The sequence below is a fragment of the Danio rerio genome, chromosome 15 (assembly GCF_049306965.1).
Source record: "Danio rerio strain Tuebingen ecotype United States chromosome 15, GRCz12tu, whole genome shotgun sequence".
In the NCBI taxonomy this organism is placed as follows: Eukaryota; Metazoa; Chordata; class Actinopteri; order Cypriniformes; family Danionidae; genus Danio; species Danio rerio.
In genome coordinates, this window is record NC_133190.1 from 22812371 (window position 1) to 22830196 (window position 17826).

The 17826-nt window shown below is 34.2% G+C and overlaps 1 protein-coding gene across 1 annotated transcript in view; it reads left to right on the plus strand.

Moving 5' to 3' along the window:
• The window catches only part of plekhg2 (pleckstrin homology domain containing, family G (with RhoGef domain) member 2), a 63485-nt gene extending 46509 nt beyond the window's left edge, over positions 1 to 16976 (plus strand). Inside the window, exons 5-16 of the mRNA XM_073923603.1 lie at positions 914 to 980; positions 6579 to 6625; positions 8851 to 9001; positions 11898 to 12029; positions 12219 to 12401; positions 12525 to 12617; positions 14848 to 14934; positions 15072 to 15105; positions 15196 to 15288; positions 15370 to 15468; positions 15613 to 15651; positions 15840 to 16976. Coding sequence (XP_073779704.1) covers positions 914 to 980; positions 6579 to 6625; positions 8851 to 9001; positions 11898 to 12029; positions 12219 to 12401; positions 12525 to 12617; positions 14848 to 14934; positions 15072 to 15105; positions 15196 to 15288; positions 15370 to 15468; positions 15613 to 15651; positions 15840 to 15856 — 1042 coding nt within the window. The 3' untranslated portion in view covers positions 15857 to 16976. The remainder of the gene's footprint in view (positions 1 to 913; positions 981 to 6578; positions 6626 to 8850; positions 9002 to 11897; positions 12030 to 12218; positions 12402 to 12524; positions 12618 to 14847; positions 14935 to 15071; positions 15106 to 15195; positions 15289 to 15369; positions 15469 to 15612; positions 15652 to 15839) is intronic.
• The last annotated feature ends 850 nt before the right edge of the window (positions 16977 to 17826 follow it).

A 17826-nucleotide genomic window follows, 5' to 3' on the forward strand; every position in this document is an offset into this window, starting at 1 on the left:
TCTAGTGGTACGCGGAGGAATGAAATATGTCATGTACATGCTACACACATTTCAAAATTTATCAAAAAATATGTATATAATTTGTCATATATGACATATAGCCTATATTTCTGATGTAATCTGCCATGTTTTTTAACTGTGCAGAGTTGTAGCTGCTTTACTGGGCCTACTGCGCTACTGTATTTCAATACTGCTCATTTTGGTGGTACTTGGAGAGACAATTGTTTTCTGAGTTGGTACTTGATGAAAAACGTTTGAGAACCACTGCCCTAGTTGACTTAGCTTAATTTTTATTTTTATAATTTTTTTTAAGATAACAAATTTGCACACTTTTTAAGTACAGTCAACAAATGCGTTTAAAACAGATTCACTCACCTTTTTTATTCAACAAATGTTTTTTTTTTTTTTTTACAAGTATACAAGATTCTACTGACTGGCACATATCTTGCACATAACGTACAGTAGATGTTTGCATTCCTTTTGGAGAAAAGTAGGACTGCTTAAAAGCTGTGTGTTTGACTGCACATATGTTACTGCTTGCATTAAAAAGTGAAGTATACTTTGGACTTAAGAGTGTAAAAGGATCTTCAAGTTTGACTGTGGGGATATTGGGGTATGTTTGGAGGAAATCAAGCCAAAGCAAGAAGCATCCCATCTGTGTCCATTTAGGCAATAGTTTGGTCTAAACAATAAAAAAAATAGATGAATTCTGTTTGGAAAAGCAGACTGGAGTTGGAGCTCAATCCAGTCAAGAGTATCCGTTTGAAACTCCAGTCCCAGATGTTTCCTCAGAAAGGGGATAACAAGGTTTAAACAAAGAAATAGGCCAAGTCACATGCCAGAAAACTGGTCCTTACATGCCACTCAACAGAGTTTTCAGTCTTTGGTAAGAAAATGTTGTTTTATTTTACAGTGAGCTTTTGGAAGATCTGGAGCGCAGTCCGCATGCGGCAGCCATAGCAGAGTGCTTTGTGGAGAGGGTAAGCATATATTAAAATAAATTAAAATACACATTTTTCTTAACTAAAACCTTACCAGATGCCACACAATCCACATTTCTCAAGACGACAAATGCACATCATACAAGAATTGTTTTGTTAATCTCTTTAATACTAAAAATGAAAAGGCTGTCATTTTGACCATTGTTAAATTAATTTTGTCATTTCATAGCTTTCTTAATATAACACCCATATATTTTAACTTTAGCACCACGACTTTTCCTAAATGCGTGTATATTTCTTTTTACACATTGTAATTAATGTTACAAAACACAATGCGTTCTGAGTATTTTTAGCTTTAATGGCCAAACGATTGAATATGAGTCTTTCAATATGAGTGCCTCTGTTGCCTAGCAACTTCCTGCTAACAAAAACACAACTCTGATAGCAAAAACACTTTAAGCCCCAGTCAGATCACACAAGTTGTACTGCCTGTTAAGAAAGTCCCTATGGCAGATTATGCAAATTTTTTTATTTATTTTATTTTTATAAAATCTTATAAAACCGACTTGTCGTGGGTAACATCTGTCAGACTACACGTTCCTTCTTGATCAGTCATCTTGTGACGTCTGTGATGAGCGTTATTTCCCAAAGCAGTCACTAGTGTTCCTATAACAATATTTCTTATCTCAATTTCAATTTGTTTTATCTTATTTCAAACTCAATAAACATTATTTATTTATAATTTATTAATAGTTACATTATTATGATTATGAATAACTTATTTCTTTTTAATATTTAGATATTTTCTTTGAAATCTAAGGGGGGCTTTCACACCTACACTTTTGTTTCGTAACCTGTCTCGCTTGCCCAGTTAGCACGGTTCGTTTGGCATATGTGAAACCAACAATCGCTCTCTGATCCACGCCAGGTGACAGAAATCATCATGTGAGGGAAAAAATGAAACATGCTAGACTTTCTGCGATGGTTTCATGAGGTGTTGCAGACATGGTATCAGTTGTCGTGAACTATGCCACATTACGTAAGAAGAAACGATTAAATCTTGTGTTATGACACCCATTTTTCGTTTACGAATCCCTATGACCCACAACGTCAAGGAAATCATGCCAAAATCGTGTGATCTGACCGGGGCTTTACTTACTCCAAACTTTTAAAAATAGCATTTTCACTGCAGCGAAAAAATGTCCCACCTACTGGACATAGTGAGGTGCAAACCTTTATAGGCTTATACACAATTATAGGCTATTTTACTGTAGTCTATAATAAAGACCATACAATAAAAACCTGCTGACCTGCTCTACTCGTAATGTGGTCTATATGTTAAAATGTCCGTGCCAAAAGATATATAAATATAGGGAAGTCAACAAGTCAGTTGAAGTTGCGAATTAGTGAACATAAATCAAGTATATGACCACAAGATATAATTTCAGCAGTAGCAAGACACTATGGATTTCGGACATGATGTTAAACAACTAGAATGTATTTGAATTGAGGAAGTATTTGAGTCACATAGAGGAGGTAATCTGAATAAAAGATTATTTCAAAGAGAAGTGTTCTGGATTTATAAATTAAAAACACTTACACCAAGAGGATTTAATGAGGAATTGGACCTTTCTGTGTTTCTTTAATGTTTTATTGGGTAACACTTTATTTTGATGGTCCACTTGAGTATTAGTAGACTGTTTAATATCTGTTGATACTGCTCTTTCAACAGACATTTAACAGACTTTAAGAAACATTGCAAGTATATGTCTTACACTAATCCTAAATGTATTTTTAATGTTTTGGACTGTCTGAATTTCATTGTATTGACGTAGACTTGATTAAGTGAATGGTGATAACTGATATGTTATTTTCCTGTACAATGGAGATAATGCTTTTAAAGGTGAAGGAAATAATTTTGTGTGGTTAATTACGATATCTAAAACGAAAATGAGATTGTTTTTAACTATTAGTCATCTAAATAAAAATGTAATGTTTCAGCACAAAGCCTTCCTCTAATCCAGTGGTTCTCAAACTTTTTTCACCAAGTACCACCTTAGAAAAAAATCGCCTCTCCAAGTACCACCTTATGACGCTATTTTTTAACCAGTATTAAAAAATAGCGTCGTAAGCCTAATTAAGCAGCTACAGGTGTGCACAGTTTAAAAACGATGCAGATTACTTCCTATTAGTAAGAATATGTATGATTGTCAGTCACTTTAAACATTTGAAATAGTCTGAACATTAACTGTGCTTGCAGATAAAAAAAAAAAGTTTTGGTTAAAATGTGCTTTTAAAAGTTCATAAAAAAATGGCGCTGTTCTTAAAAAGTAAAAAGAAAACTGCTGTACTTAAATCTAAAGTATTCATAGTAGCCTATTCATCAAAAGCTGGAAATGCTGCTTGGACCTTATAATAGGCTATATGTCATACTCCTACACTTTCAGACAAATCTTGAAATAAATGTTAAATGTACATATGACAGGGTTCATACAGGCACAGCCTAATGAAAGTCAATTCCAGCACCTATTTTTTTTTTCAAGACTGACATGCTATGTATTGAAGACCTGAAATGTATTCTCAGCAACCCATAAAACATTGCATAGGAATAGATACAAATAAAAACCATTAATAATAATATTTATTAATCATATATTAATAATAAAATAAATCTGCACTAAGTGCTTGTGAAATCTTTTTTGTACTCAAGTAAAAATACACTGCTAAAATAACAAAAATTTAAGTAAATAATACTAATATTAGGTAAAAGTACAAATTACTCTTTTAAAAAGTACTAGTTGATTATTTTTGAAAAAAAATCAGATTTTCATTATGAAATCACTTTTTTTTTTTAAGTGTAAACCTAATTTAATGGTTTGATTGCTTACATCCCAAAGCTACATGTATAATTTGCACTAACAAAGGAAGTATAGTCAATTTTTCCTTTCATGACAATTAATCTTTTTCAATAGCACTGGTAAAACTACCAAATAATCTTTAAGGCCATAGAGACACTTTTTGCCCATTTTTCAAAATATATATATTTAAGCTTTGAAAGGTTAAATTAAAGTATATGGTAAAAAGATTTAAATTTAGCCTTTTATTTACATATTTTACACTATTTTCTTTACAATATGGCAAATTTGTTTCTTAAATAGCTGTAGATCACATGTAGATTTTATTTTACACTTGATCTTAATCTAAAATAGAAACGTAAAAAAATACAAGTACACTGTCAGTAAAAAAATAAAACAAATTACTTCATTTTACTTGAGGTATTTGAAATATGACGACACTACATTTATCAAAGCAGTGCTTTAAGAGCCTTATTGTAAATTGTGATAAATAAACAATAAGTAGGCTAACAATGGATTGCTTTGACCTGTAATGCTTTAAGACAGATCAGAATACAGCTAAATGTATGAATCACACAAATACCTCACCCAGAAACATTTCCAGCATAATTATTTTGTCGTAAAGAAATAAAAAATGTTCCACCTTTGCTAAAAGTAATTCACTTCACAACACAGCCAAATAAGAAGACCATTAGCATTGTCATCGATCATGAATCAATCTAATTCTAAATATTTGATAACTTTGAATACTTTTGACTAAATTTAGTTAAGGAGCAAAGATAAATAATGTCTACTTTAATAGTGGAAAGATCGCGATTGTATTCTATCTGAGCACACACGCGATCATGAGAGGTCTTGCAGTTCATTTCAAAAAAGCCTATTTAAGAGCTCGCATATCTTTTTTAGCGATTTGCGTACATGAATGCGCTCTCGTGTTAAAATAAAGCACTCGCCGCATTTGCAGAAATGAGTAATTGCGCAATACCTTCATTCCCGCGCCGCCATTCATACTGTGTTTAGAGGAGTGACAGGTCAGAGGCGAGTCGACTGGCTGTCGGAGAGCGAAACGTGTATGAAGATCATCAAATAGGCAGGAAATATGTCCGCGGTTTAATTACTCTGCTAGACATCTCTGTAGTGAAAACATCCGAGAAGCATTATGCCAACAAAACATTTGTTTTTAAGTTGTTTTTTTCTGTCTCTGCAACACAGAAAGCATTTGTCCCGCCCTTACGTTTCACGCAACTAGACAAGGTCGACTGTGATTGGCCACTTTTCATGTCAGTCAGATCACGCTTCAGAATCAATTCTTAAACTTCGGAAACTGATTTTCAGCAGCTTATGACACAATGCACTAAAATAAACACTCTAAGCACAGCGTTGTGATCGTACGCTTCACAAAACAGCCAATGCTGATCACATCAATGTTATATTACGCATTAAAGGATTAAAGTGTTAATTGTTTCTTTCATTATTCAGCGATTCCTCCGCGTACCACTAGGAGGAAGCGCGCGTACCACTAGTGGTACGCGTACCACAGTTTGAGAACCACTGCTCTAATCACATGTCAAATAAAGCTATAAGTACTTATTTATTGAGGCTATTTTACAACAAAACATCATATTTTAAGGTTGATGACTTCATAAAATATGACAACAGACATCCAAAGCTTAATTCTAAAATATCAATACAAGATTTGAATGTAAGAGAATTTCAATTTGGTCTTATATGAACTCTCAAAATGACTGCTCTGGCCATTCTAGTAGTTGCAGAATTCTTATAGTTCCTGTGTTAATATTGTGGCACTTACTTGGCAGTATGGCAGAAACACAAACATGCTAGAGCCAGAAAACTAATGGAACGAGCAAATCAGCAAACAGTGTTGAACTTTTTAACACTTACACACGTCAGCTAAGTGCATTTCCAGACAATGTTGGTGCTCTTGTCTCCCCACCACAATGACACAACAAAGAGCAGCCCAGACTGGGATGAGATTCAGACAAGGACATTATTGTTTGGATCGGTAGAGAGCTTCAGCGTGCTCATGGCTCTTACTTTAACAATTTGTTTCATGGTTTAGGTTGAAAATGAAATCACGTTTTACTTTTTTCAGAGGGTTTCTCAGTATCTCAAGCAACAAGAGCCAGTGTTTACTTCCTGCTGAAACAGCTACTGTTAGAATCAATTTGCACCAGTTTAGGAAGCAGAGAGTACATTCGATTATGCCATTACCGGCCAGCTATTTTGAGGTTTCAGCTCAATTTAGCCTCCTCAGAGCCTCCTCAGTTGTTTCCCATAATATCAGCAGCATTAAAAAAGTCAGACTAGTTCCAAACGTGTGCTTCTAGATATCAGGCTCCATTAGATGTGTTTACATGCTTGTAGAGATGAAGTTCAGCAACTGTAACTCCATATCTGGTAAGATCTGAGAGTATTGGCCAATGCTAGAGGAGATGATGGGGTTCACTTGATTGGCTTGTTCTGCTTCTGTTTTTGGTACACAAACATCTAGTGGAAAAATCTCCCTCATACTGCCAAGTGAATGCCAGTCTAGATTGCGCTGTTGTTATTTTTTTCTGTCTGTAGATATTTATATTTCTGTCTGGTTTTGTAACGCCAAAATCATTATATATCTCAAGTATATCCCTATACTTCAACAGCAAGCGATGTCCAAAATAAAAAAGTCTACTTCTGTTGATATGAAAGTGCTATTATATAATCTTTGAAGTGGTTATACTAAAAAATGTATGCTTATGTATATCCTTTGTTTGTTTGTTTTTAGAGTGAAGCTTTTGACATTTACACCATATACTGCATGAATTACCCCAAGTAAGTGAAGAAGATTTCTATTTCTATGATATGATTTACAATGAATTCAAAAGGTCTACAAGATTTGAAAGAAATTGATACTTTTATTCTGGCAAAATCAATAAAATAGTTTAAACAACTAATTATTTTAAAAGATTTAAACATTTCGAAGATTTCTATTGAAAACAAATGCTGTACTTTATTTTTACTTAATGTTTTTCCCTCATAAACATTGATAATGATAAGAACTGTTTCCTAATTAGAATAATTCCTAAAGGATAATGTGGCTCTGAAAACTTTGAATCACAAAAATTATTTACATTTAAACACCTGAAAATAAAGTTATATAACATTCCAGTATGATTTCAACACTCGAAAATGCTGTGTTGAACTTTAGTTGTGTTTATCCAACCTAATCCAAATTTAAGTTGAATGAACACCGATTTTTGAGTGAAATATCATATTTATGATTTTAAACTTATTAAATGCTTAAACCTCAATCATACTGTTGAAAACTCATCATCTCTATTGCATATTGATCCAAGTATGTAGCGTTTTTGTGGACAGAGTAATTAGATTCATGTGATGTAGAAGTCAGCCCCAGTGATCTACAGTCATGTAAGATATTTCTGAAGAATGACGATGTGTGGTTTTAATTAGGCAATGTTAGCTATACGTCTAGTGGAAAAATTAGACATATCAGAGGCAGACATGCTTGGGTGATGAGTACTTGGAAATACTTTCAGCCCCTTCTCTTAGTATTCCCATGAGCCTCTGGTACAGCAGCAGCAACAGATGTTCTGCTACAGCTGATTTCGATCCACCTTCAGAGAATTAGTTGTTGCATATTAATACACAAAATCTAAAGCATAGGTCTCAAACTCAATTACTGGTGGGCCGCAGCTCTGCAAAGTTTTGCTCCAACACTATTTAAACACACATGATCCAACTAATTAAGGTGTTTAGTAGTCTTGACCACCTTGATTAGTCGGATCAGCAGTGTTTGATTAGGATTGGAGCAAAACTGTGCAGAGCTGCGGCCCTCCAGGAATTGAGTTTGAGACCTATGATCACTCTAATATATTAATTTACTCTACCTTTATTTGTTAAATACTTGTTTCAGTTTCATTCTACTGTTGAATGAACTCTACAGAACAATTCAGGTGAATAGGGTAAAAAATAAACATAAAAATAGTAAATGGGGTAAAAAAAAATTGTTATCAGATTATTGATTGATTGATCGATTGATTATGCAATTAACGAGTTATGTGAGCAGTTCTTAAGTTACAAATTTATAGTTTAAAACTATGGGAATAGAGCCTTATTTTATTAAATATATAAATAATATAAAAATCACTTTCAATAGGTGCTCAGCCAAACAGCAAAAAGTGAAAAAAAGAAACTCCAAAATTGCTAATTTATTAAATTAAAAAGGCTGATACAAGGCGTGTAACGTTACAAACACACCAGAACTAACTCATCAAAGTGTGTTGCTCTTTTTTTATACACTGTATACATTCAATCATTCATTTTCTTGTCGGCTTAGTCCCTTTATTAATTCGGGGTCGCCACAGCGGAATGAACCGCCAACTTATCCAGCAAGTTTTTCGCAGCGGATGCCCTTCCAGCCACAACCCATCTCTGGGAAAACACTGTATACACAAATTCTAATAATACATCACAAAATAAACAAAAAACAAGCAGAATAGCAAAGAAGTACAACAACATGTAGCCAAAAAAAAATAAAAAATATCCATCAAAATCTGAACACTGGATAAAGTCTTATTTTATTTTTTGGCATCTTAAATTTGTTTTACAGAGGATATTTGGTAATTTCTTTTCTTTAGTAATTTATCTGGCAGTTTTATCAAGAAATGACATATTAACATATCCTCCTGTAAAATTTTCAGAATACACTTGAATAAATCTAAAATATGCTGTATGTACTGTAAGTGCTGTATAAGAAACATTTAAAAGTCGTCATTAAATCAATGCTTACTTACTGTATAAACCCTCAGTATGTAGGTTTGCAACAAGTATGTAAAATGCCAGACTTTGCTCTCCATTAGCTGCACAAAAACAGTGTCTGCACTGATATTTGTACAGTAGGTTTACAGGGCCATCAGCTGAATACATTACCGCAGGCCTTATGATGAGATGAAGTGCTGTCAGGCAAAGCTGCCAAAACTGATGAATCTCCCAGTAGAACACCCTGCTTAAATCTCTTCCTCTCTGTTTCCGTTCAGCTCAGTGACCGTCCTGCGGGACTGCATGAAGAACGAGAGCCTGGTGCGCTTCTTCCAGGAAAGACAGGCCACCTTGTGTCACTCGCTGCCTCTGGAGACCTACCTGCTAAAACCAGTGCAGAGAATCCTTAAATACCACCTCCTGCTGCAGGTACAATGGCAATGCTGCCAATTGTTAATGTAAAAATATATATCTGTAAATTAACAGCTTTACCTCTTTTTTGTAATTCATTATTTTTAAATTAAAATTAAATTAAGTTAAATTAAATTAAAAATGATTTTATTTTAATTTAATTGTATGCTTTTAAATTACATTATAGGACCCTGAACTTCCTAACAACTTATGATATGAAATGTTTGGAAAAAGTGTCTTTTATTGACATTTTAAATAGTTTGAGCTTAGATGATATATATTATTTGTGTTGCTGTATATTACAGTAAATAAAAAAACTAGTAACAAACTGCCAGTATATTTTTCTGTTATTTTACTCACATAATTCTCGATATACAAAATTTATTTAACAAAATATTGTTTGAAACTACTAACTACCTGTTAGTCAGTTGAATTTTCAATATAAAAAGTCAACAGAGCAGAAATGAAGGTCTCATAATACATTTCATAACCATAACAAACAATCGAACAGAAAACTCATGTAAATCACAAAATACTGAAACTTTTTACAGTGTAGCTCTTTTTTGTTTCCATATCAGCACTGAAGAGCTGAGTACATTTTGACTTTCTTATCTACATGGGGTTCAGAGTATCGACTGTTTATAGACAATCATTTTTTTAATTTAGGGCAGTAGAAAGATGGAATAAAATATCTGTGCATATTAGAGAGAGTACCACTTTTATTTTTATAATTGTGCTGAAAGCTTGGCTTAAATGGTTGGTCCAGAGTGTATTTTTAGGATTTGGTTGTGTTTATAAAATGCAAAGCAATGTGTGTTTTTGTAAAAGATAATTCACATTGTATTTTCATATATCTTATTCTGATTATATACAGCTAACATGAGAACGACATATTTCCTAATTCCTCTAAAAGGCCCGCTGTCAAGAGGCTCTGATTGGTCGGCTAACATAATGTGCTGTGATTTGCTAATTGGCTCCACGTCACCAGGAAAAGCATCACGCCTTTAATAGCATGTGCTTTGCCATTGTGTAAATAATTTCAGTCAGAGTAGCTGTTAGCTGTATCAGTTTGTGCCTGAATCAGACAGAAAATGAAACAGACACAGCTAAAGCTCACGCCTCCTCTCTAAAATAAAATCTGACCAGTGTCTTTCATTTATGTTCGGATTATAAGCATGTGTAAGTAATATGAAATGTTCACATATCTTTTGTGAGTTCATTATTTGAGAATTGAGATGTAGAACAGAGGGAAAGTGCCCACATAAAGAGACACTGCAGTGCTGGTGAAGATTGTGGCTGTTTACAGGGGTTCGAGGGATAAAAATGAATTTGTTTACATGCTTGTTTACGTCCTTGCTACAACATACTGTTAACGCTAGAAACTATGCATATAATAGATCAATTTTAACAAATAAAAACACTGAAAGTGTCGTCTAATATGGTTGGAGCTGCTTATTTTTTCAGAAGTTTAGAAGCTCAAATACAGAAACAGAACAAGCTTGTTGAAATAGCAGCGCTTGGAAGGCATTTTAGCCTTCTCTGCTATAACATTACAGCCCCTTGGCCACGCCCCTTCGCTGCACAGGGATTATGCAGCATGGTGTTTGCACAAAACCGGAAGCGTTTGTGATCTCACTAGCCCAGATGTACTTTTTGTAGTCCTCAAACTTCATTCGCTTTGCTAAGCTAACTCTTTAAAAGCCAATGTCTCCCTTTGCATTGAAACATGAGCGTATTACACTCAGTGATGTTGTTTATGTTCACACAACTGTATTATACATTAGCTAAAGTTTAAAATATGATATCATAGTGGACCACCCCTTTAAAGAAAATCAATTATGTAATCATTGATTTGATTTATTTTTATTGACTATGGTGTATTGCATGTCTTTAAGTGTGTATTGTACTATTTTTTAAACTAAATATTGTTAATTTTGTTAAAACATCCTGCCCAGAGGCTACAGATGTCAGTTAGCTTAATAGTTAACTCTGGCACAATGTGTCATGTTGTAAATTGTCCTGTAAATAAAACAAATAAATTAAATACATTTTACACTTGTGCAATATAAATATGTGGGTTTTGTTTCAATGTTTACTTCAAAAGAATTGGGAGTAAAATATTACAACATGCACCATAGGTGGGGCTTTTTGTAATATCTGATGGGCAGGTTGTAACATAATCTCATCTAATAAAAAATATATAAAACACAAACTTATATATTTATAAATACATATTTTCTCAATACGATTAAATTAGTTGCTTTCAAAAAGCGAATGCTGTTTTTTTTGTTTGTTTGTTTAAGAATATAAAATGTTTTTTTTTTTTTTTTTAGCCTGTGCCTAGTCTAACTGTTCGCAGTGCACAGTAATTAAAAACAAAGTTAGCAAATAGATGAAGAAAGACGTTCAGAAATAGAATAGAATAGCCCAGTTCTAATAACAGTGAGGCACATTGTAATTCATTGTTACAACATTTCCCATCTGCTCAACTGGAATTTAGATTAATACAAATTAGTGTCTTTTGCTAGAGACGCATGTCTACATTGCTAGTAAAAACTCATTTCTCATTTTAAATAAAACCTAAAAACTAAGATAGAAAATTCTCAGACCTCGGCCATATACCTTTGCTGATATCTTCATGTGTTTTGAAGTTTGCCATATGTTTCCTCTATATTGTGTTAATAAAGCTGCTTATAAACAGAGTTAGTTTTGTTATGCTAGCATGTGTGGAAATGTGGTTTTAACCATGTGTGATACAAATAACTCCACATTAGTGCTCTGCTCAACTCTAATGCTTTTTGGTGACAGATAGTGTAGCTTTGACATCTACCAGACGGGAAAATGGGGCCATGCTAACTTACTACACTTTAGCGCTCGACTGCACAGCTGACGTCATGTCGCCCTCTTGTGGTAGGAGCTGTCCAAACACTTTGATAAAAGTGACCCTGGCTATGAGGTGGTGGAAGATGCCATTATAACTATGACAGCAGTGGCCTGGTACATCAATGACATGAAGAGGAAGCAGGAACATGCAATCAGACTGCAGGTAATATCATATATTTTCTTGATAACCGTCTATGTAACTGATGTTTTGTAACTGTGAGATTACAATGTCTTGAATTCATTCATTCATTTTCTTTTTGGCTTAGTCCCTTTAGTAATCAGGGGTTGCCGACTTGCCACAGTGGAATACTGTATTTAATTCAAATGCTATTTTTTTTGTGTTTTTAAATAGGAGATTGAGAGCTTGCTGCTGAACTGGACGGGTCCTGACCTCAGTGGTTTTGGAGAGCTGGTTCTTGAAGGTTCCTTCCGGGTTCAACGCGTGAAAAAGGAAAGAGCTTTCTTTCTTTTTGACAAAATGCTTCTTATTGCCAAGAAGAGGCTAGATCATTTCATATACAGTACTCACATATTTGTAAGTCACCATCATTTGTCATCTGATTTCGTACTGTTCTATTAATGTTAACAAATAAACATTTCTCTTTCAGGATTTAGACAATGCAGGCTAATGTTTTTTCTCTCTTGTGTTTGATTCAAGTGCTGTAATCTGCTCTTAGTGGAAAATATGAAGGATCCCCTCTGTTTTAAGGTGTCTGACCAAACAATCCCAAAACAACAACATGTTGTTCAGGTAAAATATTTTCTGAAGTACAGTCATTTGAAGTGCAATGATGTGTTCATTAATAATTAATAGTCAGGTACAAGGTTCAAGACACCCTGGAGTACTTTTTTTTTTTTTTTGCAATTGAGCATCAGTTAGGACAACATTAACACCTGTCAACTTTAATTGTGGGGAAAACTGGATAATTTTGAGCTTTTGTCAGCTAATGTCATCTTCCGGGTTTAAAATAATTTTTGGGCCAGGATCAAAATCGGTGACGTATCGTGAATCTGCTAGTGGAGTGATGGTGTGTCGGTTACTCATTATTATTCATAACTGAGATTTCTTATCCTATGAAAAGACCCTGCTTCTTAATTATTAATGAGAGCATGTCCTTTCCAAAGGCAGACCTGCCAAGCTATGAGACCCAATGACTGGGGTGCCGCACACGGCACGGGTTGTATGTGTTTGTTTCCATGATCCATAGGGTTTGTTGCATGTTATTCCCTGCAATTCTGTCGGCTGATACAGCAAAGCTGTTGGTTTGCAGCAAGCATTTTTTGTTCAGAGAGCTGTACAAGAATTTGAGAATGGCGGACTTTGTTTTATCAGTTGTGTTTGTTACCATTCAGACACATCGCCTACATGTATATCTGTGCTGCTGTGTTCGCTTATGTTTAAAATCCTCCAGATTACCAGCAGCGCTAATGGTTGAAATAGACAGGGCAAGAGATCTGCTGCACTGCTATCCACTGTGTCTGCATTCAGACCCAGGGATTGAGGAAGAGAGAAGTCCTCCTCATTTATAGTGTTTACATGACATGTAGCAGGACAATCATGCATCTCTACACAGTTTGTGTCTCATTTGTGAGCCAACTGACAACAGTTGTTCGTTCCCCTCTTCTCCCCCGCTCTACTGGCCACAGTCACTCCTCCCTCTGAACACAGAGCTCCATGCTCATCTTGGATTCTGTGGTATACTTAAACCGAAAGAGGGGAGTTTTGTGGGCCTTTAAACATTTATTCATTCATTTTCGTTTTGGCTTAGTCACTTTATTAATCTGGCGTTGCCATAGTGGAATGAACCACCAACTTGTCTAGCATATGTTTTACGTAGTGTATGCCCTTCCAGCTGCAACCGATCACTGGGAAACACCCATACACTTTCACTGACACACTTACACCAAGGACAATTTAGCCTACCCAATTTACCTGTACCGCATATCTTTGGACTGTGGGGGAAACAGGAGCTCCCGGAGGAAACCCACATGAACGTGGGGAGAACATGCAAACGGCACAGAGAAATGGCAACTGACCCAGCCAAGGCTCGAATCAGTGACCTTTTTGCTGTGAGGCAAGAGCACTACCCACTGCGCCACCGGCCTTCTGCAGGCGCAGAAATCCACAGATTGTTTAGACAATCATTGCATCTATTTATTTACTTGTAAATGTGTGTAAATTTATTTTAAGTAATATTATTTGCTAATATGAAAATGTTGATTTGAATTACTGTATTTACAATACAGTTTGTAAAGTAATAATTTCTGTCTTTTAGTAGATATTTAATGAGAGACTTGCTTTGTTTAACAAATAAGTGGATCTAATTGGATTTGCATTTTAAACATTAAATAAAAGTTAAAAAGGTAATTTTTATGTCATATGTTAGGTTTTAAGTTATGATACTCCCAAAATCATTCATGTAAATTAGCAGATTTTATTTATTTATTTTTTACAAAATGTATTAATGCAAAGATCATACATTTTGGCTCAGACATGCATTTTTTATTTTACATTTAATTTTTATTTTAGTATTTCACCCTCATTCCCTTTTATCATTGTTGTTCTCAATAAAGCTATGCAAATGTTTATTATTATGAATATTATTATTATTATTATTATTATTACAGAAGTGTTACTAATTAAAACATGTTTAAAGGTTGATATAGATAACCTGTAGTTGTAATTTACACTATTAGTTACTTTACTATACTGTAGATTTATAAGGAATTAATCTATGAAGACACATTTAATGAATTATTCATATATTTATTACTAACTATTTATTCATATTGAACTATATTATTTGGGGCTAATGATTAAACAATGTTTTATTTCAACATTAAAGCAAGATTATCTGGGATTTGATTTAGCATAATTGAATGTATATCAGTGCACCAGTATTGTAAAGTATCACCAACATTTTATAAAACAACATTAAAAAGTGCATTGTCTGAAAAGCTGATACCTTGTTTATTTGTAGGCTAAAAACCAGGAGGAGAAACGACTGTGGCTACATTACCTCAAGAGATTGATCGTAGAAAACCATCCTGCATCCTTGCCTCAAAAAGTAATAACAGTATTTAATGCATTACTGTGTAAAACTGCCCAACATTTCAAAGTGTGCACTCACAGCAATCATTAGTTCAGATAGGCAAAGTTCACACAAGGACATTAGATCGCTAATTGTTTGTATGTGTTTGCCAGGCGAGGCAGGTTCTTGGTGACAACTTCTGTCAGTGTAAGATTTCTTTGCATTCTTGTCATTTTAAATCATTGCTTGAGGCATTGAGTGTTTGTTTTAAATTCATGCTTTGTATGATACTTATAGCTCCACAGTTTGATCAGGAACCAATTAGAAAGCCAATGCCGTCACCACGACTGGATGATGTTCATAACTACCACAGAGGAAGAAGGCAATCAGGTCTGGCTTGTAGTGTTAATTAGGTACCTGAGAATGGCAAACAGAAATGATTTATTCACTCATGCAAGAATCTCTTAACAGAGCCACCAGAATTCATCTACACCCCTGAAAAAGCCAAGAAAAGCCTTCCCATGCTGTTAGAGGGTAACCTGCCATACAAACGTGGAAGAAGACAGTCCGGTGAATAAAATTCAACTCTATAAATTGGCATAAAATTAGTGTTTTGTGTTATATACTCAACTATATATACTTTGTACTTTTGTACTTTGATGCATTCTATTCCTAAAGATTAAAGTCTAAAATCTAATCTTTGTGTGCCTCAAGCGCCTGCCAAAGATATAGAAGCTGCATTTCAGCAAAGCGGTGAGTGTAAACTGAAATACTTTCACTTTCGATTATTTTGTTTTGTAGTGATGATGTTGCTTCAAAAGTGACTGAAAAAAAAGCATAATTGAAACAGATTTATTGTCTTTTAAAAAGAAATTAAATTCATGTTTGTTTCTGCTCTTCGTTTCCTGACCCGTCATGGCTTCACTCTTCATGGGATCCAGGTTCTTTAAAGGTGTGAGAGAATTGCATTTTTTTTCTAACACACAGTGCTCAGCATATATTATTACACCCCCCACATTTTAAATTCATATCTTTAATAGGAAACTATACAATATTATATTTGTGCATATGCATTAGTCAGTACTGAAGCCAAATCTGGAGCTTATCTAACCAAATAACTTACGTTAACTGTCTAAAAACTAGCACAACCAAATTTATATCATATATTTTTTATCAAATCAAGAGAAGCAAAAACATTTAAAGATTTAGTTGAATTTTTTTAGGTTGTAATTTTGTTTGCAATATTTAGCTTGAATTTATTTGTATTATCTTTCAATTTCTAAATATGTTTGGTGACTAAAATATTATTTCAATAAATATATCTGTTTAATAAATCTGTTTTGTTTAAATGCACCAAAATACATTGAATATATTCACTGAGAAATTGATAAACATTAATTTTCAAAATGTGCTGTGCTTAAGTTATGCTGAAGTCTGCAAATACATTATTCCTGCAACATAATGTAGTCTTGTAGCAACAAGGGTTTGTTAAATATCAGTAGCTATGTTTCCATCCAAAGATGTAGGACGATTAGGACGATTCTAAGGGCCTACGCATTTTAGGGGGCGCTCAGAGATATTATTAGGGGCCCACCACCGCACAACCAAAATCTTTTTTTTTTTTTTTTTTTTTTGCATAAATAAACCTCAATCCTGAACAAAACTATTAAATTGACTAGAAAATTATAGGATTTTAACTCTTAAATTGCCAAATTCATAAATGATGTCACTGATTTGGTGGAAAAACATACAAAATGACGTATTTCCAATATAAAAAGTTATTGTGGATTTAATTTTTTTTTACTTTTTGTCAAAGAATTGGACGTGTGAAACGACATTGCCTTTGATGCATTGTTTTTGATTGATTTTCATTTTTTTCTCCCTAATTTATTGTTGGTGGCTGTTTTTGCCTTATTGACTTCCATTATAAACACTTTGTTTTTATTAAAAAACCATGATGCCATATAATCATTAATTTTTTTATTGTTGGTGGTTTTCCCTCATGGGAAGAGTTAAAATTTGTAATTTTAACTGTTGATCATCAGTTGGTACCATTAATCTTTTAGATTGGCCTGTGCAAAAAAAAGGGGAAAAAAAGCTTAGTTTTTGGATTTTTTATTAAGTATTACAGCAAATAAAAGTGTGTGTATGTGTGTGAGAGTGACCTTTGCGCACTTACCTTGATGTGTCTGAGAAAATCAAAATATGCATTTCAGCTCTCAGAACTACATGAAGTGAATAAAAACAAAGACTGTGTATTTATGTACCATCAAAGGTGGTTATAATTGAAGTCAATAGACTGATTTCACGCGACCCCCATTTTTTAAAAGCGAAATCGAGGCTGCGGTGGGATGAAACCCGGTAGTATCGTTGGGAGTTACATGGAATGTTGTGTACCTGGCTGTATATGTTATCAGTGAAGAGAAAGTGACACAAACTTATTTTTCACCGCCTTCTAAGTGACCCGAAGGTCCGTTCTGAATCAATGGAGAAAATAAAAAGGGAGACCTCATTTTCAGCTATGGAAATGGCACTAGTTTGCTAACGTTTTCTTTCCCAAACACACATTTTAGATGACATTTATCAAACTCAGGTTAATGAACTGGTTCTTTCACTATATTAGACTTGTCATGATACTGAATTAAAAGAAAAAACGTCAATTTCCCACTAACATTTAAGGCACTGTTGATGGCTTTCTTAAAACAGCTGATTTGCCATTGTGTTCACATGCTCGACAGAAATGAATGTTTGGCTGAAAAGGTCATCAGTTCACCCTCCACTGTTTACCAAGTACAAACACCGACGAGCCATCTGAAGAGCGGTAAACTGATGAGTACTGGTAAATACTATTGTAAATCAGCGCTGTTTATGAACACGCTCAGTGGCGCTTGAATGTTAGTGGGAAATGGACATTTTTCACAACTTCAG